Source organism: Lepidochelys kempii, chromosome 9, assembly GCF_965140285.1.
Source record: "Lepidochelys kempii isolate rLepKem1 chromosome 9, rLepKem1.hap1, whole genome shotgun sequence".
Classification (NCBI taxonomy): domain Eukaryota; kingdom Metazoa; phylum Chordata; order Testudines; family Cheloniidae; genus Lepidochelys; species Lepidochelys kempii.
Genome location: NC_136388.1, coordinates 45,574,373 through 45,601,215, shown reverse-complemented (window position 1 = coordinate 45,601,215; position 26,843 = coordinate 45,574,373). Strand labels below are relative to the sequence as shown.

The window sequence follows — 26,843 nt, the reverse complement described above, 5'->3', positions numbered from 1 at the left end:
CTTGTTGCACACACTTCTAAACTTAATCCAGAGACACTCAGGTTTTTCTGCAGTTTCGTACCGGAGCTCTGAGCAGTCATACTGCTCCCTTACATACATAGGAGCTGCTCTAGATGTAACTGAGACTAGAATCAGGCTGATGCTTTCAGCCTGAAGTATACAAATCAAAACAAAGGCGAGTGAAATGCTAACCTCACAGGCTACAGTTCTTGATTTTTGCTGGAGAACAGAGCAAAGCGTCACTGATAATTGCTCTGGAAAGTTTGTATGTGTAGAGAATTCCAGTATTCAAACCATGGACCTCCCTGTAAAGTGAAACATAGTTTTGTACAAGCTGGACACGTGTCTCTAAGTGTACACCCACTTACAAGCTACCAGAACAAAAGACTTATTTAAGAGAAAAAAGCAAAACAAAGACATGAGCTTACAGTTTAATAAGCACTTTATTGGTAAGAATTTTCACCATAAATTTAGAACTGCATAGTGAGAGAACAGGACGTAAGGGAAAGAGCAGTAGATACAGAGCATGGGGTAAGAACATCTAACACTAAAGCACCTTAGAATGAAAGTAATTTATGTTGATGCTAGCCTCTATTATCTATATATTGTCTTGTGTGTCGCTTCTGTACCATCCATATCACGTGCTCTACATTTTTTGGGGGGGGGGAGAGGGGGAGAACCAGACACATGCTTGAGAAACATATGGGTTAAATTTCCCTTTTGCTTCCTTGTTGAACTTTGCTAGGTGGTGCTAGAAGCGAAGACCCAACAAAAAGTTGACCGTTCTGTGCCATAGTTTTGGAAGCCAGATCCTGCTAGGCACTGGTTAGAATACGCTCCATGACAAACAAAGGAAACGTCATCTTCCCAAAAAACAAAACAAACCAAACAATGCTACTGCTCTTCCCATAGTAATTCTAATCCCCAGCTCTCAGACACATACACCTCTACCAGCTCATTGACACACTGGCTTTCAGACCTTTTTTAAAAAATATATTATATATGTAAAATAAAATGCCTATGGTCTACATTTCCAATTGTGATTTTGGGAGCCCCACTTGAGATATTTTAAAAGTGGCAAATATCCACTTTCCCTCAAAATCAGGCCTCTTATGTTTCTCAAGTTGGGCACTACCCCAAAAACCAAAACAAAGAAATCACAAGTCACATTTGACAACATAGACTCATAGTCCCTGCAAATGTTCTAGTTTAAGCTGAACATACATTAGTCACTATGGACCCAATTCTGCCACCCTAGCGTAGTACCTTACTCGGGGTGGAAATCAATGGAACAGTAGCATCTGTATAGCTCCAATAGATCTACATAGAGCTAGTATCAGGTCCTGATTCACCAAGGCATGTGCTTAAGTGATTTGCTGAACAGGGATAGTTTGAATCAGAGTCTCAGCAAATGCCATGATTCAGACGGCAGGGTCTGTTTAGGACCAAGTTTTCAGCCAGCTTTGAAAATTTAAACCTGAATTAGGACATCATCCCTGCTGCTGCCCTATCACACTTTTCTGAAACAGTAAGCAAAGTTGCTCATTAATGAGCAGACTTTCACAGGTGCAGAGGTCCTGCAGTTCCCGTTACGGTCCATGGAATCTGCAGATGCTTGGCACATCTGAGTTGGTGATGGAGGAGGAAAAAGGCCATTACTGTGTAGCCACCCAGACAATACAATAAAGCTGTTACTTTAATCCTGAGGAATTAGATGCAAGCCAGTGTTTTAGGGAAGTGGATTTTTGGGCTGCTATATATGGTCTCTCTCATTATTAACTGTAAGTTGATGTGACTATCCACCAAAGCCTTCTCTATCTGAGGCATGACATCTCTGCTTAACTGCTCAATGCTACTTTGCCTGGATCTTCCATCATAAGCAGGAAGGCTGTTAAGTTCTGACTCCCAGCACCAAAGGAACCAATATCTTGATTATATGCTCCAATATAGTTCAGTGTGTGCGCTTAACAGCTATAAACAAATGCTATTAATTAGTATAGACAATCAGCTGCCAAGATTTTGTTTGAAAGCAGTCTACTGTAATTGAAGCCAACTGGACCCTTCAGCTTTTCTTTAAGGATTTTCCTTTTAAAAGCATTACTCTACAATGTCTGGGTTATTTTTGTTTGATCATCTTGCTTTTTGATTTGCAAGTTCAAAATGAAAGAAATCAGTGTCTTAAAAAAACTGTTTAAAGTTTAACTAAACTGTGCACATGAAAATTCTAACAGCAATGAGTTCCTTTTGCTTATGGATTTTATTCCTACAATCAGGGACTTAGATACAATTTTGTGCTTTCAGCACAAGACACACAACTCCTATGCTGCAGTCAACACACCCTGTAAAAATTTGGAAGTAACTGCTAAGTTACTAGACTGTTCTTTTGTGTGCTTTGCTTTCACCACCATAACAATCTAACAAACAAAACACACAAAATTTGGAGTTATATGTAGCTGTTTTTATTTTCTACATGTTACACACAAAATAGCACAGGAATAGGTGATCTATGGGTGTTCTATACCGCTAGTCAGATTGGAGAGCTCCAAACAGCGTTCTGTACTACTGTGATACAGCCAGTTCCATGGTAACATCAAGTCTTGCAATATTAACAAATATTCATTTAGGGCCTGATCCTGGGAAGAGCTTAGCACCCTCATCTGCATGAACATCAAGATAATGAGCACACTGCAGGACTGGGCTCTTAGAGAGGATTCAGTAATGCATTTCAAATATTTTGGATTGGTACATGGGCCAGTTTCCCTTCTGGGAAATGTATTCTTTTTAATAGGATTATTCCTCTTTTGAAATGCCAGGTGTTGTTTCTGCACAACATATGTTCTTATAACACACTTTTCTTAGATGAACACGTGCAGTGCCCGTTGAGTTCACTAGGAGCCATTACATGCACATAAGGGCAGAATTAGTAAAATTAAGTTTGTTCCAAAGCCTCTTGAAGTTTATTGAAGGACATTGATTCCAGTAGGCTTTGGTTCAGGCCCATAATTAGCAATACATCCAAGGTAATATCAGTCTCATTAGAACATTTCTTTTCAGTGGATTTTAAAATGTGTCCATTTATGACAATTGGCCCCAACACAGTCACAAAAATTTTGCTCTCTCAGTGGCTGTTAACCTAAAGCTGTATTGCCTGTCTGGGTTGTGCTGTACAACCAATACAGGACTCTTCAACACTTTGGAAAGTTTGGTTAAGCCAAGTTTATTCCTTCTCATCAAAAACTAATATGGCTGCTAAATCCCATCTACTTTCATCTTCCCTGACATACTCTGGCTTTCACACCTTGAGGATCTTAATCAGCTTCCAATTGAAAGCTTAAAGAGGCAAAAGCCTCAAAATATTAAGACAGCATCATTATAGGAAGCTCAAAAATAGCGGAAGTATAAAAAGAAGACAACTTTCTACAAAGATCAAAGCTTAGGCACCCTACACCTTTTCCCCAGTAAGAAAGTATATACATGTCTGCTCATTGGTTCCTCCATCATGCCCAGTACAGTTCAGTTTGAATTATAAAGCAGGACTCTGCAACTGGTCAGGAATGAGAAACCATTCAGCAGTAGTGAACCAGTCAAAGGAGGGAACAGCTCCTTGGGGTATTTTTTAAATGGTGCGCTAGTGGTCACTGTCAGGGATTGGGTTTTATATACACACAACCTCCCCTGACATCACAGCATCCATATACCCACCACCAGGCAAGACCTTGCTATGGGGAACTGATGGGTTGGTAAGGTAATGGACAGGGAAAGCAGATCTGCAGCTCATCTGTGACGCACTGGCCCGTAACATAAAACGCATGGCATAGCCTGCTTACAAGGTTCACTAGAGTTTCTTTCCCATTTCCCTCGATCTGTTTTCGGTCTGCTCCTCCTTTTCCTATTCATCCATGGTCCCCTCCTCAAACCAACTTCAGCTTACCCTTCAAACACACACCTAGGGGTACTGCCAGATCCAGCACTGCAAGGATGAATGTGATCAGCTGTCTTTTCTGTACGTGGTACAAAGAGCAGTGACACAAGAGCTGAACACAGGTCCAGGACCTTGCACACCACAGCCCCTTCCCCACCAATGTATTTGTGACTGGGCATGGGGAAAGAACACCTCTGCTCGATCCCAGAATCTCCCCATCCTGTTTTGTTACCCTGTTTTTTAAAGTCTGAGTCCCAACTGCTTAGAGTCTTGCGGACTAGGTTAAAGAAAAGGCTTGTATTGGTAACATACATTTCTCTCGCTTTACAAGTACTGAAATCATTCAATTTTCTTTTAGCAGAGAAGGAATTAAGGAGTATTTCCTCACTTTACCAATCTCCTTGCTGAGGATTTTGTCTTGTAAAATGGGTTTGAGAAGCGGGCATGCTAACTCCACTGCCAATGTATTGCAATAACCCTCCAAATTTACACATTCATTTACGAAAATTCAGTGCCAGCCACTGAAAAGTGGAGATCGCCCTAGGGGGACAATTAATAGAATCCTGCGTATCTGTCTTCTGGAGTGTTTTGTGAAGTCAATAGCATCAATTCCCTGAATATATGACTTCAATACACTTGGCTGCTACTACACTAACATGCTGGCATTAGCACCTGGACTTAACTAGACCATTCAAGGCTTAGAAATAAACATTTGTTCTGGAATCTTTATATTAACAGTCTGTTCTTAAGACTGGTGACAAATGACAACCCTTTGCTTATAATATTTCATTGGTACTAATGCTGATCATGGATCAATGGGCAAAATATAAATCCATCAGATAGCCAAGCTTCATAAAAAAAGCTCTCTTGAAATTCTCAAGTGCATCTTTAACCATATTTCAATTAAATGGTGCCTTTAAACCTTCACCTTGGGATAGGTAAAAGTGGGTTAATTATAATTATCACTACTAAAAAAGGTATTCCTGCATTTGTCTTATTAAAAACCTTTACAGTAAACAGTACTTTGCAAAATATATTATTGCACAGGAAGAATAAAGGTTTTTTGGAGCTACAAATACGAAGATCCCAAGGAATCTAGAAGACCCAGAACAATGATCCCAGGGCCATTCCAGTCGCTGCTCCAGCGAGCATGCCCAGTGCAAGGTCTCCATCATTGTCACGGTAACGTTCTCGAATGATGACATGATTTGCAGGGGGCTGGCCATAAGGTCCTAGAAAGTAGTAATAGTTTGATTAGAAAGAGTTCGAACGTATGTTTTGATTTTAGATGCAGGCTTGAAAAGCCTACGCATTCACTCACTCTCCCACCCTGTATACTTGAACACTAACAATCTCTTTCCTTGCAGTTGATATGGTGAAAACCAACTCCCCCTTGGAGTTGGGTGGTGATGCCAATTCTTGAACCTGCTAGGACAGAGTACAGACAGCAGCCTTCCCCAACATCACAGAAAGGGAGAAGCATAATCCTATGGCTAGCCCATAGGGCTAGGCAACCAGAGATGTAGGTTCTATTTGCGGATCTGGCACACATTCCTTGTATGGCCTTGGATGAGTTACTTAATCTCTGTGCCTCAGTTTCTCAATATTCAAGATGGAGATAAAATCCCCAACCTCAAAAGAGTGTTGTGGGCTTAATTCATGTATGTTTGTATTTTGAGATCTTCAGATCAAGTGCCATATAGAAGAGCAAAGGTGTATTACTATATCCAAAGCCAACACATCTCTGCATTGGATTAAGTCTCCAGTTACTTAGAAGTCTGCCCTGCAGCTCCTGCAACTCCTCAGTCTTCCTGTAAGGTTGGCACTTGGGAGAAGAGCTCTCTAGGGAAAACCTAGATGCAGCAGGAAGTGCTCACAGCAATTCATTAAGTGGGACCTTTTTTCTCAGAGTCTGACTAAACCAAGGGCCAAGCATGGTGCCAGAGGGCACTATATGCAAGAGGCGGTGGTTGAGTGACTTAGAGCTAAGGTCCTGACTGCTTGTGGTCTTTAAAGGCTTGGTGGTAAAAAAACAAACCACACATTAAAGCTGAAGGGGAAGATTATGTTCCCACAGAACTTTTTGGGAGCATAGACGTGTTAAGCCAAATCTCTTGGACAAATTCCATCTTGAGTCGGTACAGTCTCTTGCTAATCCCCAGAACAGCTTCAACTGAACACAGAATTCTTCACTTCCTGACTTTGTCTAGTGATAATTACCTCCTTCCTCTCAAAATGGAAAGGTTAGTCCAGTGGTTACGGCAAACAGGGGGGTTCCTTCTAAAAATCACCTACCGCTACATTCAGCATCAAGAGTGATGGCAATATTCCATAGGAAATATCACTTCATAATAACTTTACTCTTGATTAGAAAGCACATGAACCAAGCTGGAGGAAGGAACTGGTATTCATTACCTTGGTACGGATACTGATAAGGAACAGCATAGGCTTGTCCATTAGAGGCATAGATGACTTGAGGACCAGGAGGCGGATATGCACCATTGTACTGCTCGTAGCCATAAACCTGGGGAAATTAAATGCACCTGTTAGAAGATGTTTTGCATCTTTTGGATTTGTTTAAAGTGCTTAGCTCTCCACCCCATTCCTGGTGCGGTTTAGCGATAACCAAAATCCACTATGTAGAAGGCAGCACTGTGCTGTGAAATGGGTGCAGGAGACCTTCCCATATATAGTTTAACCACAGTATTTTGCAAGTTAACATCTTCAGTTCCTGCACCACCAAGTTTAGCCATTGTAGAACTATAATAATGCTGTCACTTAATACACACAAGTGTGGCTGGCCATGGCTTCTATATAATTCTGCCTTGTGATATGATAGAAAAGCACAGCCATTCAGCAGTTGACAAGATGGGACCAGTAATGACATGTTAACATCCCTGATCCCTCATGATATACACCCTATGGCCACACCTCTTCGGAGGCAGTCTTTTCACTAATCTACAGGAATGAAGCATATTGCTCACCGTGACTGTTCACAATCAGAACTATTTATAAACAAGAGATTGTTTGTTCTGTTCCAAAGCCCAATCAGTAGCACAGAAAAGGACCAGTATTTGGAAAATATCATATAGCATAAGTCAGCACGTACTGAGATCAGCAAATATTTTGGTCCAATTGCTGCCCCATCCTAACCCCAGCGAAAAAAGGATCTATCTATATATACACGTATGAGAACTATAGTTACCTGAGTTACTATGAAATCCTGGACACAAAGTCCTGATCTGTTTTACAAATGTCAGCTTCAAGCAGTAAAACCAGGAAGAATTATAAAATAGAATTTTTATCCTGGAAGTGCAGATATATTGTCAAAGCCTTCCAAAAAATTATTGCATCTCTTTGCATTAAAGGTGAATACCCAAGATTAAGGACATATGGCCAAGATTAGTAGAAGTGACTAGGGATTTTGGGGTGCCTCCATTTTTCTCTGCCCAATCTGAAACACCTTAAAGGGGCCTGATTTTAGAAGTGCTGAGCAACCACTATTCAGAAGTCAAGACCCTTTAAAGGTGCCTCAAGCTGGGCACCCAAAACCACCACTCATTTTTAAAATCTTGAGCTTCTTCCATTTAAAAATAAGCTACGTTTAAGAAAAAAGTCAAACCAATAGCACTTCCAAGGAACAGAGTCTGAGTGTTCAATACAGTCTTTTCACACTTATTTTATGCTTCCTTATTACACCCCTACCTCAGGTGATGGGGTAGCGTACGCGGTGTATGGGGGAGGAGCTGAGGAAATTGCAGTCTCATCATACATCACTTCAGAACCAACATAGCCCTAAACATTAACAAAGTAGACAGCAGTTATTCACTTCTTTACATACAAGAGAACGGACTAAAATATGGACTAAACATACAAGTGACCCAACAGTAAACTGAAGTGTTCCTAGAATTCCTGAGTGTATTTATTACTGATACAAGTGTCAATATCACACCATACCTATGCTTTAAATGAGGAGCTTTATTACAGTAGCACACAGTACAGACACCAAGTTTGCAAGGTTTTCTAGAGGATATAACTTCATGGGGTGATCCACAGCAGGAAGAAAGAGGAGAGAGTGCATCACATAATGCCGCAGCAGGAGACCGAATAGGGGAGCAAAGCTTCGGTCAGATCATAGAATCACAGAATATCAGGGTTGGAAGGGACCTCAGGTGGTCATCTAATCCAAACCCCTGCTCAAAGCAGGACCAATCCCCAATATTTGCCCCAGATCCCAAATGGCCCCCTCAAGGATTGAACTCACAACCCTGGGTTTAGCAGGCCAGTGCTCCAACTACTGAGCTATTCCTCCCCACCAGGTCAGGTAGGAGTCAGGAATGCAGATCAGCTCCTTGAATCAACTATTTTCTTTTCTTGGACTCATGTTATTCCCCTTACCTTAATGTTTTCAAGTGATAGGTTATTGTTTTCTTGTTCAGGTTAAATTGATTAATTTGTAGGTGGGGAAGGAGGACTCTTCTCATACAAGTTTATATACACTTTCAGTCGCTCCAGAGTAATTCCCATGAGCTCTATGGAATTACATCAGTACAACTGAGTACAGATGTTGGCCTATAAGGATCAAAGGTAAAGCTCACAGCTGCACCCAAACATTTCATACCAGTGACTTAAGCTTCTCAGCAACCCACACACTTTGCCTACAAATAAGACAAGGACCAGAAAATAGCAGATCTATATTAAAACGTCCCCTTCCTTCAGCTATTTATAGAAACATACATAATTTAAAACATTACACTGAAGCCATTTTTAGAAGCACCCTCTGCTGAATCTGTGTCCCTTCCAAAGGCAGTGAGGAGGGGCAGGGAAGTAACTCACACAATAACCACTGTAGATTTCCAATGGTTTGTTTATGTTTCAGAACGGCCTTGGGTATTTGCCCATAGTTGTGACGATGCACAATCCTGCTCCTATTCTACCAGAGGCTTTCCAAAAGAAAAAGGCTAGCTTTATAGCTGTACCGTTCCCATAAGCTCTTAAATATTCTCTCCCTGCAAACACACAAGTAGATTTATACACAAAAGGACTTCCATTGAACTCATGGGACTACTCAGATGTATGACAGTTTGCAGGATCAGAGCCTAAGTGACCCAATTGTCGGAAGTGGGAAGCATCCAGCTATTTCTAGTGAAGGCAGTGGGTGCTGCTGGATGCTCAGCACTTTTGAAAGTATGATCACTGAGATGCCTACAGATGGACTTTGAATACTTCAACTTCTTTATCTGAAATCTTATCCTAGAGGTTTAACAGTAGATAGCATCTGAAGGTCACTCTCTAAAGCCTCATCTACACTCGTGGCACCCTGTAGTATATATGTAGCATCACACTGCAGTGCAAGCTGGCTGCGTCCACACTGCAGTGAGTAGCTACAATTAGCAGTGAAAGGCTCTGGCAGCAGGGAGCTGTTGGAGTCTTTCCCCCCTGCTCAAGTCTTTCACTGCAGTGCAGAAAGGCTCCAGCACTGGGACGCTACGTTGCTAAAAATAGCAGTGTAGACATGGGAGGCACTGCTTGGGCATGTAGAGAGTCATAACCTAAGGTTCTGTCATGTCTTTACTTGCCGAAGCAGTGTCTCAGCGTCTACATATCTGTTGATACCCATGCTAGGGAAGCGTGTAGTGTATGTACTCCACACACCACCATAAGCATAGACATAGCCCAAGACATTAGTTAGAGCATAATTTGCAAAGCTGTCGGCTACCAGTTAGCTTCAGTGTCGAGATAACTGAATGTTTACAAAACTCCCTATATTTTTGAATTCCATGTGCAATGACTGATTCAAGGGTAAAACAGGAGTTCTGTACCCCCTCTGGTTTTCAGAGATTCATTCCTTTTCCCTCTGTTTAACACCACGATGCAACATAATATGGCATTCTGCACTGTAAAGCAGTTACTTGGTACAAGAAGATAGCACTTTTACCACACTACAAATGTTGCTTCAGGTATCCAAAAACAAATGAAGGATGAAGTGAGCTGTAGCTCACGAAAGCTTATGCTCTAATAAATTGGTTAGTCTCTAAGGTGCCACAAGTACTCCTTTTCTTTTTGCAAATACAGACTAACACGGCTGTTACTCTGAAACCTGTCAAAAACAAATTGTGTCACATGATTGGATGTAGCAGCTATTGTGGCAACGTGCGGGTCAAGAGTATGAAATACGCCTTTGGATGCAGGGTCAGTATTTCCCAATGGAACGGCAGTATTTCAGACACATGGTGTCTAAGGATACATCTACCTTGCAGCTGAGATGTGTGCGTAAAGCAGGGGTGGGCAAAACTTGTGCCAGCTCAGCTTGAGCAAGGATGCTAAAAACAGCAACATGGATGTTGCCAATTTAGCAGCAGTTTAGGCTCACCACCCAATTTCAAGCCGCCCCCCCTTCCCCCCCCCCCCGTTCCCCATCCCCCAAGTGTGATCTCAGGTGGCTAGTCCATACCACCCTTGTGCAGTAAAGTCCACATTGCTATTTTTAGTGTGCTAGCTTGAGCTGAGACAGACCAGGTCTGCCTACTAATGCTGGGAATCGCACCTCCCAGATATCCCCTTAATGTTGTTCTTTACCAATTTGGGGAAAGCTATTGCCAGAAAGTGTTCTATAAGACAGCCTCAAAGAAAGGCAAAAAAAGTGAATCAATGACAGAAATAGGATGGCTAGGCCTTCCAGCAGAGCAATGCCACAAGTTGTATCATAAGCTGCAAGGGTTTACAACTGAGCACAGATCGGTCTTTACGGATGAGGGAGTGAATAAGCCATTTTCATTAGAGCTAAGCTTTAAGGTGCTAACAAAAGGGTTTTTAGTTCCGTTTTCCAGGGAGTTTACAGTGGTAGTATTTAGATACAAAATAGAACATTTGACTCAAAAAAGACAATACAATGTTAACTGCAAATGCAAACTATGCATTTCAGCATGCAGTTATCCAGTTTGAATACATGCATGAAACATTTTTGCTGTAGCCCAAGTTTCTGAAGTTAGTTCTATACGGTATGATTTCCACAGAACTACATAAAGCAGCTTGCAAAGGCAGATTTTGCATCTTCTACAAGTGAGTCTAGCAACTGTGTAATATCTACATAAATGTGGCTGCCACTCATTTCAGCTAGAGGCTTCTCTATACGTACACTCCCCGCACCATCATCTGGCTTCCTTGTAGACTACTCACATCTAGATGGGCCTGATCCCAAGAGGTAATGAGCAGTGAGACAGTCAGACTGCATCTTAACCAGCTACAAGAGAATTCATGAGTGCCCACAACCCCAATCCCCATTCTTGGTCTACAGATCAGCCTTCTCCCCATGACGATGCCTGCCAGCTTTCTGAGACTCCTCCTTCAATGAGCCTTACAGCACAGTAGCTGCAGCACTCCAAAAGATCACTCCTCTCTTTTAACTAGCATGCACAGACACAAAACCCTCCTTCTACCAGAGTTGTGAGCACCAGATCCATGATGTTCATACCCCTTTTTGGCCCAGGCAATCCTGGACAAAGCACAGTAATTCAAATGGGTTCTTGAAGATAGCGTGAAGGAAAATTGCTAGGCGGCTGACTGCCACTCACACACACTCCCTACCCCATCACTATGGAAACGTTCACAGTACACTTACCGCATTTGTTCTAGCATCCTGGAGAGCAATTTTCCACGCCCTGCAAGGAACATTATTTAATGGATAAAGAGATACAAGAAATGTGGAGTAAGGTTCTGAACAAAATACAGTTAGGCATTATAATGTACAGCAGGAGACAAGTTTCAGTAGACAAGTGATATGGTGGGAAATGTATACTAAAGTTACTGTGGGAGACAGGGTGACCAGATGTCCCGATTTTATAGGGACAGTCCCGATACTTGGGGCTTTGTCTTATATAGGTGCCAATTACCCCCCACCCCATCCCAATTTTTCACCCTTGCTATCTGGTCACCCTAGTGGGTCAAGGGTAGCCTAAAGTTTAGGTAGGACATATGCACAAAGGGATTATAGGAAGGAGGTATTAATTCCTCTGAACAGTCCATAAGCTTATGGCAGAAGTAATGTGTGCTGTTTTGGGGCTCCTTGTTGTTCGAATACAAAGAAGGGCAACAAAGAGCCAGGCATTAAGATGCAGGAGACCTGCAGCCACACGGAAGATGGGGCATCACTACTAAAGTAACAATTTGGAGTGGAGGAAGGGAGGGAGACAGAGGTGTCCCCACCATCCCTTCAGCCAAATTGCACCTGTGCCAAGGTGTAACGTAAAAAGAAGAGGAACATGAGCCCATGTCAAAGGAACATTCTTTCTCTCAGCATTCGCCAGCATGCAGCTACCTTGAGGAACTTCAGAATATTTGGGGCCCTTTCTTGGGCTACAAGGAGCTAAGTACAGCGTGTTAAACAACATTCTTTGGAAACTCACAAGCAGTCATCTGAACTTTCTGCACAGAGGTTGATTGTTTTCCCATCCCGACAAACAATCTGCAGCAAAGAGTCTCTCGGCTTCCCCTCTGGGGGCTGGAAATCTACTCCAGAAAAAGAAAGCCAAAATATTAAATGGAAATCTTTTGAAAACAAAATTCTTTACTTCTTGAAGACTAATTAATTCATAATGTCTCAGTCCTTCTGGTCAGGTTTAAGTAAAGCAATGAACTTGCGTTATACAGATGTTGGTCTCCTAGGTCGCATATACACTGCAATAAAAGACCCATGGCACAGCTGCGGCTGGCCTGGGTCAACTGACTCAGACTGTGGAGCTAAAAAATTGCAGTGCAGACATTTTGGCCCAGGCTGGAGCCCGGGATCCCTCTCATGGGATCTCAGAGCCCAAGCTCGAACATCTACACTGCAATTTTATAGCTCCACAGCCTGAGCCCTCCAAGCCAGAGTCAGCTAACCCAGGCTAATCACAGCGTAGACATATCACTAGGGTAGGGGCTCCATCAGGACAGGAGAAAGTTACTACAGCTTACATTGGCTGCCAGTCAAAAGCCTCTTAGGGAAGGACTCCGGCCTACCAGCTTGTATTTCGTTGTTACTCTATATAAAAATGCTCGGCTAAAAGTTCTGTTAGAGACAAAACTGCACACACAAATCCGTCTTGACCAAGAGGGTAAAAAAAAAAAAAAATTAAATTCAGTCAAACACACACAGATTAAACTTCAAGTTCTCCCCTACCTGAAATCAGAAGCTGCCTACATATATGGCATCAGCTCAGAAGACCCCAGCAATTTTGTGTTTTAGGAAAGATGCAACAGTTTTTCAGACCATGAAGCCACTTCCAACTTGAAGCCTCAACCAGTTTTAAAACAAACACACATCTTGAATTTAAAAGGCTGCAGTGACAAAGAATCACTTACCTGTTACTAGACCAAGCAGAACACCAGTGTTAGAGTAATTATGTGCTAAGAGCACACTATTTCAGTGAGTATATCCTCTCCTCAACAAAACAGACAAGCTAGCTTTCAGGGTGGATAAAAATCAATTTAAAAAAAAATTAAAATAAAAGATATAAAATCAGATTTTTTTGATAAAATGTTTTGAGGAAAAAACCTAGCTAAAGATAGTTTTAATTAAGATCATTATAGCTCAAAGATCTCTCATCATGGAATAGGGATTATAAATTCTAATTCTATAGTATGAGACAATAGATTCACGTAATATTTAAGAAAAGTTTTGTAAATGAGTTCCAATAGTTCATGGATTAGGGACCCAATTTTATAAGGTTTCACAGGCTTCTGTATAGATTATTTAGGTTAATCTGTCTATCTACCCAATGGGACTCAGTGCTCAGTCTAGAAGATACCATCAGAGATGCTTAGTTTTGCAGTTCTCAAACTGTGGATTTGTCTCTCCAGAGATAACATGCTTATTAACAGCAAAAATGTTTTATTTCTCACCTCTATATATTATATAAACAAACCTCAACCCTATGCTCCCTCTGAAAATTTGCGTACACGGAGTCAAACCCTTACCTCTCTCTAAAAGTGCAAAGAACAGAAGATTGTTGGGAGCGGAATAGATCTGGACAAGGAGAAGAAGTCTGGAGATTAATGTGAGAAGGGAGGGACAGACAGTAGAAACAAAAGTGAAACTGTTTGCGCAGCATATTCCAGAAGTCTTGAGGTCTTTGAGTGTAGCCTTCATTGATTTGAAATCTACCATATCATTCTCTCACTAGAAGGGAAAACCTATAATGGCAGCAGTGATTTTTAGATCACTTTAAAAGTATATACGGTGTACATTCTAAAAATGAAACCTACATTTGAGTTGTGGAGAATATGTATTAAGTTTATAACAGCCAACAAGAATGTACTTTTATGTAGAAATCCATGATTAAATTGAGTCTTCCTGACCAGTGATTTAAATCATGATTTAAATCAAATTCACCCTGCTAGCCTTGCTGCCTACCAGGGAAGGTCACGCTGAAATGTGGGGAAACATATTCATGGGAGTGAATTGCTACTCAACCTGATTCTGCTCAACCAGAGGCCTTAGCCCTATATTGCATAATACAGCCACAAAGGACCTAAATCAGCCAGGAGTCCACATTCCAAGTCACTAGCCAGAGCACAATCCCATTTATAGGCAAGGAGACAGCTGAATAAGGCCTCATGCACAGGGCCCTGCATAAGCAAGGGCCAGCCTTGTTCCGTTTGCTGGCTGCACCGTGAATACAATGGCAGGACAGAATGCAGAACGAAAGGAGATGCAGCCTCCCCATGAAACTGTGGAGAGCACTAGACTGAACATCACCAGCTGTGTGTATTTCTTGTTGGGTTGTGCCCACTGAATAGGTGTTTTCTTACCAAATAAAAATACTCTCTACTGCTGGTGTCCTTCTGGTCGATCAAGTATCAAGTGAACAAGTGTCTCTAATTAAAAAAAGGCGTGCTAGAAATGAGCTTGCTAGTACTTGGATGGGGCCTTCCTTCTAGTTCTCTTTTCTCCTCCCAAGCCTCTGGACAGAGCCAGCTCCACAATGTCCATCAGAAGCGCATGACATCAGGTGCATCAGCAGTCTGCTATCGGTACACCCAACTCACACTTCTGCCACAGTGCAGCCCTTTACTCAGAGTTTACGCCAGCAGAATCAGTGTCATATACCACAGGCTCACCATCACTCGAGTAGTGTTTTCTATGTGAATTGCAGCAAATGCCAAGATGATTACCACATGATACAATGCCGTGAGAAGCCACTCCCTTTATTCGTTTACAGATATGGAATCAGGAAAGAAATTTTAAAAATCAAAAAGTACGTTCTACCTCGGCATTCATTTCCCACTCTGATGTTGATGCAGTGCACTCGCATGTGGACTTTATCCTCTATGTCATGCCGCTGCTGATCATCATAGAATAGTAAATGGCCATCAGACGATAGGTCAAACCAATTCTTCTTCCAACGACGTAAAATAGTGCCTAAAAGAATGCAGAAAGTCACTTCTGGGAGCACTGATTGGAAAATGCTCATGTCTAATGCAGCCAAAACAGCTTTTCAATTTGAGCCTTTGAACAAGGTATTCTAAGGGTCCAACAACTAATTGCTAATTCATTTTGCATCAGGAAATCTCATCTTCAAAACAAAGGGACAAACAATATACAACGAATAATGCACAATAGTTAGGCCTTATGTGTTATTTCTTATTTAACGATTAGCGTTATGATTGCTAGGGTGTTTTTTTAAGCAAACAACCCAATGCTTCAGGATTCCAGCATGCTAGTGACCAAGTACTACATGGGACCAAGTGAATAAGCAAAGGCTGGTAGTTGTCCGGTAAATTTTCCAGGCTCCACTTATAATAATCCATTGGGTTACATTTTTATTTTTTTCTACAAAGCATTACTTATAGAAGACGACTACTAAATCAGGCACACTCAGCTATAGCAATGCCTATGTTTCCCATTATTGTAATCCAAAAGGTCAGATGGTGATGTTATCCTTACAGAACTGTTTAAATGAGACATAGGGAAATACATTTTTCCCTACTGATTGTCTATAAGAGAAACCGATTCCCCAACAAACAGTTTGGCTGTGTGTAAGTAGGTAAAAAGCCAAGCACTCACTTTGCCGAAGCAGCCATCCACTCTTCACAAATGCCATCTCTGTTTACTCTAGGGTGAGAAAAGAAGGGGGGAAAAAAACCAAAACCATAATCAGGGAGAGGAATCTCAAGGCATCTTGGCTAGTTGAAACACCTTGGTGTATCTAGCTGATGAGTGCACAAGAGTGTCTCCTTCCTGAAATGCATTCCCGTTGAAAGACTACATGGCTTGGATACTGTCTGAACTATTTCAGAGTGATCTGCAAGAGTTACATGAAGACTATCCAGATCATCTTTTGGCAGCTGGAAAGATACCCAATAAAGATCAGTTAATATTCCACAAACTTTTACACTATTAGTGAATGCAATAAAAAATATCCTATGATGTTAGGAGAGACTTTAACTACTAGTAACCTATTTCTGTTCTTTACTAAGTCATGTTATCAAACATATAGATGAACACAATATGTTGGAGAAGAGTCAACATGGCTGGGAAATCATGCCTCATAATCTACTAGATTTCACTGAGAGGCTCAACAAGTATGTGGATAAGGGTGATCAAGTGGATATAGCATATGTGGATTTCCAGAAAGCCTTTGACAAGGTCCCTCATCAAAAGCTCTAAAGCAAAGTAAGCAGTCATGGGATAGGAGGGAGGATCCTTGCATGGACCAGTAACCGGTTAACAGAATAGGACACAAAGGGTAGGAATAAATGGTCAGTTTTCACAGTGGACAGAAGTAAACAGTGGGATTCCGCAAAGATCTACTGTACTGGGACCAGTGCTTTTCAATATATTCATAAATGATCTGGGAAAAGAGGTAAACGGTGGTAAAGTTTGCAGACGATAAGAAATTACTCAAGACAGTTAAGTCCACAGCTGACTGTGAAGAGTTACAAAGGGATCTCACAAAACCAGGGGACTGGGCAAGAGAAAGGCAGATGAAATTCAATTATAAATGCAAAATAATGCTCATTGAAAAACGTAATTCCAACTATACATACAAAATGATGGGGTCTAAGTTAAGCTGTTACTACTCAAGAAAAGATCTTGGACACATGGCAGCAGCAGTCAAAAAAGTTAAAACAATGAACTATTAGGAAAGGGAAAGAGAAAGACAAAATATATTGCCACTATACACCCATAAAGCCATGGTACACCCATACCTTGAATATTGTGAGAAGTTCTGGTTGCCCCGTCTCAAAAAAGAAATACATTTGAATTGGAAAAAGCATAGAGAAAGGCAACAAAAGATATTAAAGGTTTTGGAACAGTTTCCATATGAGGAGATTAAAAAGACTGGGACTGTTTATCTTAGAAAAGAGATGACTGAGTGTGGATCTGTTAGAGGTCTACAAAATAATGAATTTTGTGGAGAAAGTGAATAAAGAAGTGTTATTTATCCTTTCACATAACACAAGGGTCACCCAATGAAATTAAGAGGCATCAGGTTTAAAACAAACAAAAGGAAGTACTTCTTCACACAATCGACTGTCAACCTGTAGAACTTGTTGCCAGGGGATATTGTGAAGGCCAGAAGAATAACTGGTTTCGATTATGAATTAGATACGTTTGTGGAGGATATGTCCACCAATGGTTATTAGTCAAGCCTCTGACCGCCAGAAGCTGGGAGTGGATGAAAGGGGGAAGGATCACTCAATAGTTGCCCTGTTCTGTTCATTCCCTCTGAAGCATCTACCACCAGCCAGTGTCGGGAGACAGCATACTGGGCTAAGTGGACTACAGGTCTGACCCAGTATGGCCATTCTTATGTTCTCAATATTAAAGACCAGTTCTGAGTTTCACCTGAACTGACAAAAGCAACACATTCCCAACTAAAACTGCCACTAGGAGGGGTGTGCGTCAGCAGGTGACTAAAAACGAGGACTTCATTCCCCAACACGGGTCAATTTCATAACTGTTCCCCTAGTTTTCATGATATTCCATGGATTTCCTCTATTCTACTTCTCAGAATTCATAAGCTACACCACCCCCCTAACTTCCCTATCCACTCAGAACTTCCAGTCGTGCCCTTCTTTCAGTCCTTGCTGAACGCCTGCCGCAGCTATCCAGCCTACAGCAAAGCTCACCAGGACAAAAAGGAGGACATAATGTTAATGGGGAAGGGAAGAGTTCTCCTTTATGACCTCTGTTGTTCCATATGAAAACTGTCTCCATATCCCTCTGAGAGGTATTCTTGTTCCTAAACTTGCACCTATTTAAAATGAAAAGTTCTTATTTCTCTTTAGCTTTTAAGTGACACTATAAAATGCTTGATACTGCATATAAAGGACACTACACTAAACCAAGTTCTATTGCACATTATACTCAACTGCTGGGCTGCTACATTCTGGATTTGGTTGCATGATAAAGGAAATTGAACAAACCTCAAAAGGAAATGTAGGGAGGAGGGGGTTTGTTTTTATAACACAGCTGTTTTGACTGTTATTTATTTTTAAAGGGTTGGGGTTTACTCACCTAGCTGTGATTCAGCCAGAGCACCTAGAACAAAAAAGTGTTGTTTTTCCAACTTGCAACAAGGTCAATCTTCAGGCACAACTTTTAACTTGTAAATTAATACTATGAAAGATGCAGGAGTTTAAAGGAGATTCAGACCCCTTTGAACCTACTATTCAACATTTGGTTGTTATGAAAGTACACAAGAATATCCATTAAAGGTCTCACTGATTTGACATACTTTAACAAGTTTGCTGTTGTCTGCCCCTTTCCAGCTGAGGATCTCAAAGAACTTTACAAAGGAGACTCGACGCCCTCGCAAATTATGGTAACTATCCCCTTTCAGAGATAGAGAAATTAGAACAGCTACCAAAGTCCTGTCATTATAATTTGTATTTACAGATAAAAAAAAAAGTGCAAAAATAGCTCCAGTATCAACTGCCCCCATGTACTCTCCGAATTTAGAAGGGAAAAGTTCGCTTACGCAGAAACTATCTGTTCAGTTTTAGCTCAGGTCCTTTATTAATATCAAATTATAAACCTTTCCACACATACAAAACAAAAAAAAAGGTTTAAAATGGAAGTCCTAATGAGAACTCAGGTAATGCTTTACTACCCAGTTCTTACAACAAGAATCTAAAATATTCTTAGCCCTGTAAGCATGACATCTGCTCCTCTGCCCCTTTTCTAATTTCTAAATGTACATCCTCAGGTGTCAGACCTCATGCCTTTACTTAGCCCCAGGTATAACTCTGCCACTCTTGACAGAGTGTTCTCTTTTAAACTGTCCAGAACTTTTTTGATCTCTAGCGTATGCCGGCCTTTTCCTATCTGGGCATAGTCTCTTAACAACTCTCAAGTGTTTGCTGAGAAGTAGCTTAACTTGAGCCATTCTTTCCCTTCCTGCTTGTTTTTTTTCCATACAGCCCCCTTAAACTACTAAACCAATATAATCATAAAGTAAATGTCCAATAACCAAATCAATACAGAGTATTCATAAATTATTATAGAGCAGCTCCATGCCTGTCACAATTCTGTCTATAGGAAAGTGGCACATCTTACCTGCAGGATTTCAGATATTTTGTTATCCAGGCAGAAAAGACAACAGAACATACTAGAGCAGTTTCAGACATTAAACATGCATAAAGGAACATCACACAATCAGGCTGGGTTACAATATAAGATGAATAGGAGTCATTTAAGATTTTACTATATACAGTGTTCTGAAGGACCAGTGTGTGGACCGGCACGAGTACCTGAGATCTCTCTGACACAGTTTAGGAAGGCAGCAAGTGGGACCCTGGCATCAAAAAGTTTGAGAAACACTGCTATTTCTCAGTTGGCGAAATTCAAGTCGACAGTTGGCGAAATTCCTCCTAGGTGAGAACTCAATTTTTAAAATGAGGAAAAAAAGTACTGTCATTGTCTTGCGACACATTACATTACAAGAGGTGCTTGAACATACCCTTGTATTTCTTAGTAGCTCTGCTACAGAGTATATAGAGTATACTGAACTGTATCTTATTAACTGCAGTTCTGTGTTCTTTAACATCAAGTGGCTAATTACGTTATTACAACATGATCAAAGACTATGGAGAAAGGCAAACTGCTAGCAGATGATATCCCAGCCTAATTACTGTATTCCCAGGACTATTAATAAAGAAAACTGCTTCCACTGTACACAGTCAAAATTCTGGAAATTTGGGATAATGAGATCAGCTTCTAGACAGGCATTAAACTATGATGTCTATTTAAAAATAAAGCTTTTAATTACAACTGGCATTTAAGCCATCTTGCTAGAGCATCCATTTTGATTAGAACCCTTTGTAAGATCATAACCTGCTTTAAACCAGCTCATATCCTGCTTTAATGCGAGCTTAAAGCCAGAAAATATACTTGCGTTACACACCAAGGCTCCAAACCTTCATACACATTTACAATGGCTGGTTTTTATGCATTGCTTTCAATTGAACTAAGTGTATGTGAAGATAATCATGTGCTTAAGATTTTGCAGGATCACAGCCTAAGTTCTCACAATTGTGATAACAGTATCAATATGTCCCAATGCTCCTTAGCTATGCCATCAGCATCACAAATGCATCCCTTTTCCGGCAAGATATCAACTGCTACCATTGGGCACAGAAACTCTTTCTCCACTAATTCCTAATATTGGAAAATCAACAGTTCGCATGTATGTTAGATCCCTTCTATTTTATTAGCTTTTGGATTTGTTTTGTATTAGTAGATCTCTTTATATTTTTCCCCTCCCCCATTTAAAGTGACAAATTGTAACTGATCAGGTTAACATGAAATCTAGAGCAGGGGTTCTCAAACTTTTTTTCCATGGACCATTTGAAAATTGCTGAGGGTCTCAGTGGACCACTTAGTGAGCTTTCCAAATGTTGTCTGTACCATTAGCTAACTACTGTAAAGCGCTTAGGATAAAAGCGCTATATAAAAAAACCCTTAATAATTAACTTTTTTTGTTTTGTTTTTTTGTTGTTTTTTTGTTTGTTTTATAGACAAATAAAAGCACACAACTCAGATTTTAATATCAGTAGTCTTACCTTTCTAATGCGATGGATGTGCCCTCTCCCCCCCTCACCACAGCAGCTTCCAAACTGGGGCTGGGTCTCTCCCCTGTCACAGAGCTGATGCTGGGAAGGAGGGCCATCCCTTCCTGGCAGCCGCAGCCCTGGAGCTGGGGAAAGACACCACTTTCTCTGGCCACCGCAGCCCTGCACATCCCAAATGTCCCCCACCCCCCTCTTCTCACCCCACTGCCCCCTCCCACCTACCCCCTATTCCCCCCAAGGCCACCACCTCACCTCACATGTGCATCTTCTCCAGGGTCCAGGGACCTAATTAGTGGACCCATGCCTGCGCAGCTCCACTAATTAGGTGGGTGGCTCTTCATTTTCTCATGTGCGGCCGCCCAGGTGCACACTTTAGAAGGAACTATCCGCGGACCACCTGAATGGAGCTCGTGGACCATTGGTGGCTCTCAGACCACAGTTTGAGAACCTCTGATCTAGAGGTGACCGTAGTTCACAGAAAACACAAGGTCAAGTGCTACTAGAGGCTCTCCATATTTACACTTTATTGCTTATCATCTGGTCTTGCTACTCACTTCATTTTCTAAAAAGAAGAAAAAACAACTTCCTTCCTCCTAACTAAAACAGTTCTATAAAATACTCCAATTACTGAGCACCTGACGATCTTTAATGTACACCCTAATGACACCCATAAGGTACGGCAGTGTTATTATTCCCATTTTACAGATGGGAAACTGAGGCACAGAGAGACTTAAGGCTCAGATCCTCAAAAATATTTATTTAGTCTAACTTCCATTGATTTCAATGGAAGATAGGAGCCTAAATACCTGCAATGATTTGGACCTAAATGTCTTGCACAAAGTCACACAGAAAGTTCCATGCTAGCACCCTACCCACTGGACAACCCTTCCTTTCTAGAGCTTCCGAAGTTCTAATTGTATTTAAGCTTTAAAAAAGAAAAAAAACCACACAATTTTCTCCCGCATGTGAAACGTTTACAACTGAAATACCAATCTGTACATAAGGGATAATCCTGTGTGGTATTGAGTACCCTCAGTTGTTATTAAAGTCAACTGGAGTCCCAACAGTAAACTCTCATGAAATCCCACTGACTTCAGTGGTTGTAAGTGTAGTGTCAGGCAATGAGACAGTTGTTGATACCTTAGAAACATACCCACACTGTTAGAATAATATAGAGTTACCCTTGTGGTACAGAGCAGACATGTTTCTTCCATCAACTGTATATTTATTTTTATTTATTTAAGGAGAGACAACAAACCTTTTGTCTGAACAATTAAAAGCTACATATAAAGTTTAGCGGAGGACTGCTTTTTTAAAAAGATAAGCCCTGTAGAAACTCTAAAAGCATATCATACAAAAAACTGTTGATATATTATTACCATGGGAAAAACAAACAAAACAAAAAAAACAAAGTGATTGGATAGCAATTGATGATGGCGATAACATTTTGTATTTATACGATAGTTTGCATGTAATCTCATGTATGACAACTTACGTGCTGCAGTAAATTAAAATAAACTAAAATTAATTTAATTAAGTGCATGACACTTACTACCAGTGTATATAAGGATAAGGATCACACAGGCAGGTAGAATGTATTACTGTCAGCACATAGATGGGAGTAGCATTGAAACCAAACAGATATTCTAGACCTCTGGTAAGGAAATATTTAGTTTTGAGAAGAAATACGATGTATGCATTCAGTCAACAGTAAATTTTAAAATATTTTCAAAATTATAACAACTAGCTTGATAGGATCACTTATAATGGAGTGGTATTTGCCTTAAATTAAAGTGTAACTAATATGAAAACAGGATTTAAAATAGAACAAATTGGGAAGTTTTGTTGACACCTGTGATAAATGAATCAATCACTGAAATCTAAAGGCAATAATACAACAGTGCTCTGCAGACACTGGACATGAATTAACAGCAGCAGGACTGAAAAGAGCTATGGCTGTCCCCCACTGTGAAGATTAGCAGCATTCTTCCTCCTCCTGTTTGCACACGACAGCTTTCATTTCCAGAAACTGTAAATATAATCCAGAATATCCAATAGTCTCTTTTTGTAAGATCTGTACTATTCCCAGGGGCAGATTTTTAAAACCTGCCTTCCCTACTCACATCTGCTTTTGGGAGGGCAAAGAAAACTGGAGGGACAATTAATAGAATTCAGATGGCACCGGTCCCAATTCTGCAACTGGATCTCAGTGGGAATCTGCCCATTCAGACCTAACTGCAGGATCGGGGCCCAGCAGGGTGGATAAAAAAAATCCATGATTTAAAAAAAAAAAATGATTTTTTTTATCTAAACCAGATTTTTTTGATAGATTTTTTCCTCAAAAGCATTTTATCTAAAGATCATTTTAATTAAGATCATTATAGCTCAAAGATATCTCATCATGGAATAGGGATTATAAATTCTAATTCTATAGTATGAGACAATAGATTCACGTAATGTTTAAGAAAAGTTTTGTAAACGAGTTCTAATAGTTCATGGATTAGGGACCCAACCTTATGGGGTTCCAGGGGCTTCTGTATTGATTTTTTAGGTTAATCTATCTACCCAATGGACTCGGTACTCAGTCTAGAAGATACCATCAGAGATGCTTAGTTTTGCAGTTCTCAAACTGTGGATTTGTCTCTTCAGAGATAACATGCTTGTTAACAGCAAAAATTATTTTAAATAAATAAATATATATAGAGAGAGAGGTGAGAAATAGTTAAATAAAGCAATTCAAATGTCTGTCTGGTGATGTTCTCCTCCTAATACATCATGGTAAGAAAATCCTTCAAATATTAATGATTAATCTGTTGAATTGGAGATAGATATTTATGAAGTCATTGGGAGCTGAACTGCTTCAGTTATCTTTGGTAAATGAAATAATCAAACAATCATTCATTTTCTGATATAGCTGTAAAACTAATCTGAAAAGTTTTCAAAATCACAGAATATCAGAATTGGAAGGGACCTCAGAAGGTCATCTAGTCCAACCCCCTGTTCAAAGCAGAGCCAATCCCCATAAATCACTTTAAAAATGTATAGTGTGTACCTTCTAAAAATGAAACCTAGATCTCTGAGTTGTGAAAAATATGTATTAATGTTATAACAACCAATAAGAATACACTTTTATGTAGAAATCCATGATTAAATCAAGTCTTCCTGACTAGTGTTTTAAATCAAATCTGCCCTAGGGCCCAGATACCCAATTGTTCCCATCCATTAGATACATACACATCTCAGTAGTGTTAAGTATTCCTGTGAATGACTGAAGATGGAGAATTAAGACTACAATATAATTAAGGGCAACCAGGGTGAGGCTGGTCCGAAAATCAGGTCCAGAAAGACCTGGTTACAAAAAGATCAGTTTTGGAATTATGCTCGTAGTCCCTACCAGATCTTGCGCGGGGGGGGGGGGGGGGTTGTTTCAGGCTTAACAGCAGTGTTCCTCCCTAAACTTGTTCTTTTCCCACCATGCCTTCCCTTTTCTATCCCACCTCCCCAAATAAAAGTTATAGTGGCCAAATTCAAACATCAGCTATGTCCATTGAAACAAGTGGGAATACTTTGCCTTTTAAACTTCCAAATCCTGCAAATGGCTATATGTTGGCAGACTCGAGCCTGCTGAAGTACACATGCGCCATACAGAGCCACTTTCAGGATCTAGGCTAAGATTAGAAAGGGCCAAAGTCATCCAATTCAAAACCACTGGAGATTCACAAGTCAGAGCTCAGATACAAATGACTCAGAGAAAGAATATCCCAGTTACTTCCCTGTCCAATCCGCCCCCTCCCTTATGCTTTCTTGCTTGTATTACGCGGCTGTGTTTCTCTATTGTTATCAGAAATGGCTTATAACTTTCCACTATTGAACAACTTATACCTCTGCCATCCTGGCTACACTAGGACTATGCCTTGCACCGCTTTCCCAAGTCTATCCATAATATAAAAGCATTCAAAGTCTGCACCACTTTTGTATTCATCCAAAAACATGTCTGTCTGGACTCTCTAACCTCACCAATTATATACAGCGCTATAAACACCTAAACCGGAATGAAATTGTTTACTTTTTTTATTTCAGTGAGGGAGGGAAAAAAGCAAAAACAAAACAAATAGTTCAGTTTCAGTTTGAAACTAAAGAAAAAAATTTTTGGTTGGGCCACGAAACTGAAAAATCATATATTCAATCAGCTCTACCCGATGCCCTCAGTTTAATCACAAGTGTCACAATATTTGGTGTTTTTCTTAAAGCCCCAGTGCTGGAATCAAGAAAGTGCATGAGAATCTCAGGTTTCATTAAAAAGGGAAATTTCTAGTCCTCATGGCTGAGGACAAGCTTGAAAAAAATAAAGCAAGTGTAACCTAAAGACTCAGAAATCAGAAGACAAATAAAAAGATCCTCACATTTAAAATCTTGAAGCTGTTTGTTTGTTTTTAACTCAGACTCATGATTTTTGAATGGGTGGCAATACCCCTCTTTACAGACATCTCAGACCCTAAGACCTCATTTGGATGACCTCAGCAGAAGGGACACGATTCTCTCCCCCAAAAGGCAGTGACAACACTACACTAAGATTATGGGCAAGGATTATTATCCTAATGGGTAACATGCTGGAGACAAGAGGCCTCTTCTATTCAGTTTAGCTGAAGTTATTTGGCTTAAGTTTTTGTTCTGTTTGCTTACCAGACCCAGTGAAGTGGGAGCTTCTTTCGGATTTAAAGGGAGAAAGGAAAAGTCTCTCCTCTGGCGGAAGAAGGCGTTGGCTGCACTTATTGCAAGTACGCAGTGTTATTGTAGCCGCGTGGGTCCCAAGATATTAGAGACAAGGCAGGGGGGGTAGTGTCTTTGATTTGGCCAACTTGTCCTGTTGGGGAGAGAGACAAGCTTTCCAGCCACACAGAGCTCTTCTTCAGGTGTGGGAAAGGTACCCTACCTGAAGAAGAGCTCTGCGCGGCTAGAAAGCTTCTCTCCCTCCCCAACAGAAGCTGGCCCAATAAACGACCTTCCCTCCCCTCCCCCGCTGTGTCTCTCTTATTTCAAGCAGACACTTAGCATCTCCTTGGCTTCTTGCCCGCTGCTTTCTTCTCCCTGCGCTCTGCCCAGGGCCGGCCCCGGCACTCGGAGCACCTGCCACCCGGGAGCTGCAAACCTGCATGAAGCCTGCCAGGCGCCCTGCGGGCGAGGTCGGGGGTGGGTCAGCAGGAATTTTCCCGGGGCCGAGCGGGGGGCGGCGGGGCGGGGCAGCGCAGGACGCGCCGTCACCCCGGCTGGTTCCAAAGCACCTCCTGCCCCTCGGCAGCGCCTCGGTTCCTCTCGCTCCCGGGCGGGCGAGCCCAGCCGCCCCGAGCCCAGCAAGGCTCGCGCCCGCCTTGCCATGGCACCGGCTCCGGGCAGGACCGCAGCCGCGCAGGGGTTCCCAGCCCCGGATAACGCGCAGAGCCGCTGCCGCCCTGACCCGCCCCGGGGCCCGCTCCTACGCACCTGCCGCTTCCTTCAGACCTGACGCGCAACCCCCGCGCAGCGCGCCCCAGGCTCCTGCCTGACGCTCGCTGCGCTCATCACCCCCGCTCTGACGTCAGCCCGTCCTGTGATCCGTGAGCTCATCTGATCCTACTGCGCAGGCTCCGGGGCGGCTGGGAGTTGTAGTTTCCAGGGGCAGGATGCGGAGGCCGCGGGCGCTGCCGGGTTCTGTGCACGTGTTGGGAACCTAGTCCGTGCCCGTGGGCCGTGCAGCCCGCTGGATCGCGGGAGTCCGAGCGCTTGGTGGATGCCGCTGTAGAGTTCCTGTTGCCCGCAACTGAAACGAAAGCACTGCCGGGAGCGGGGTCATTTTCCCAGGAAGCAGGCACCAAAAATACTGCAG

The 26,843-nt window shown here is 41.6% G+C and overlaps 1 protein-coding gene across 12 annotated transcripts; it reads right to left on the bottom strand.

Annotated features, from left to right (window-relative positions):
- Positions 1-424: 424 nt before the first annotated feature.
- On the bottom strand, positions 425-26,768 carry PLEKHB2 (pleckstrin homology domain containing B2). Of its 12 annotated transcripts, XM_073360107.2 has the most exons (10): positions 25,664-26,454; positions 19,661-19,780; positions 18,426-18,449; positions 15,969-16,016; positions 15,171-15,323; positions 12,328-12,433; positions 11,544-11,583; positions 7,628-7,717; positions 6,338-6,446; positions 425-5,154 (listed from the first exon to the last, which is right to left on the bottom strand). In XM_073360107.2, exons 4-10 carry the CDS (start codon positions 16,003-16,005, stop codon positions 5,018-5,020), a joined length of 672 nt encoding a protein of 223 aa, XP_073216208.1. In that variant the 5' UTR covers positions 16,006-16,016; positions 18,426-18,449; positions 19,661-19,780; positions 25,664-26,454; the 3' UTR covers positions 425-5,017. The 12 variants fall into 12 exon arrangements, with proteins under 12 accessions (XP_073216208.1, XP_073216212.1, XP_073216201.1 ...); XM_073360111.2 differs by lacking the exons at positions 19,661-19,780; positions 25,664-26,454 and adding an exon at positions 26,462-26,768; XM_073360100.2 differs by adding an exon at positions 26,462-26,764 and having other exon boundaries at positions 15,969-19,780; positions 25,664-25,844.
- Positions 26,769-26,843: the final 75 nt, after the last annotated feature.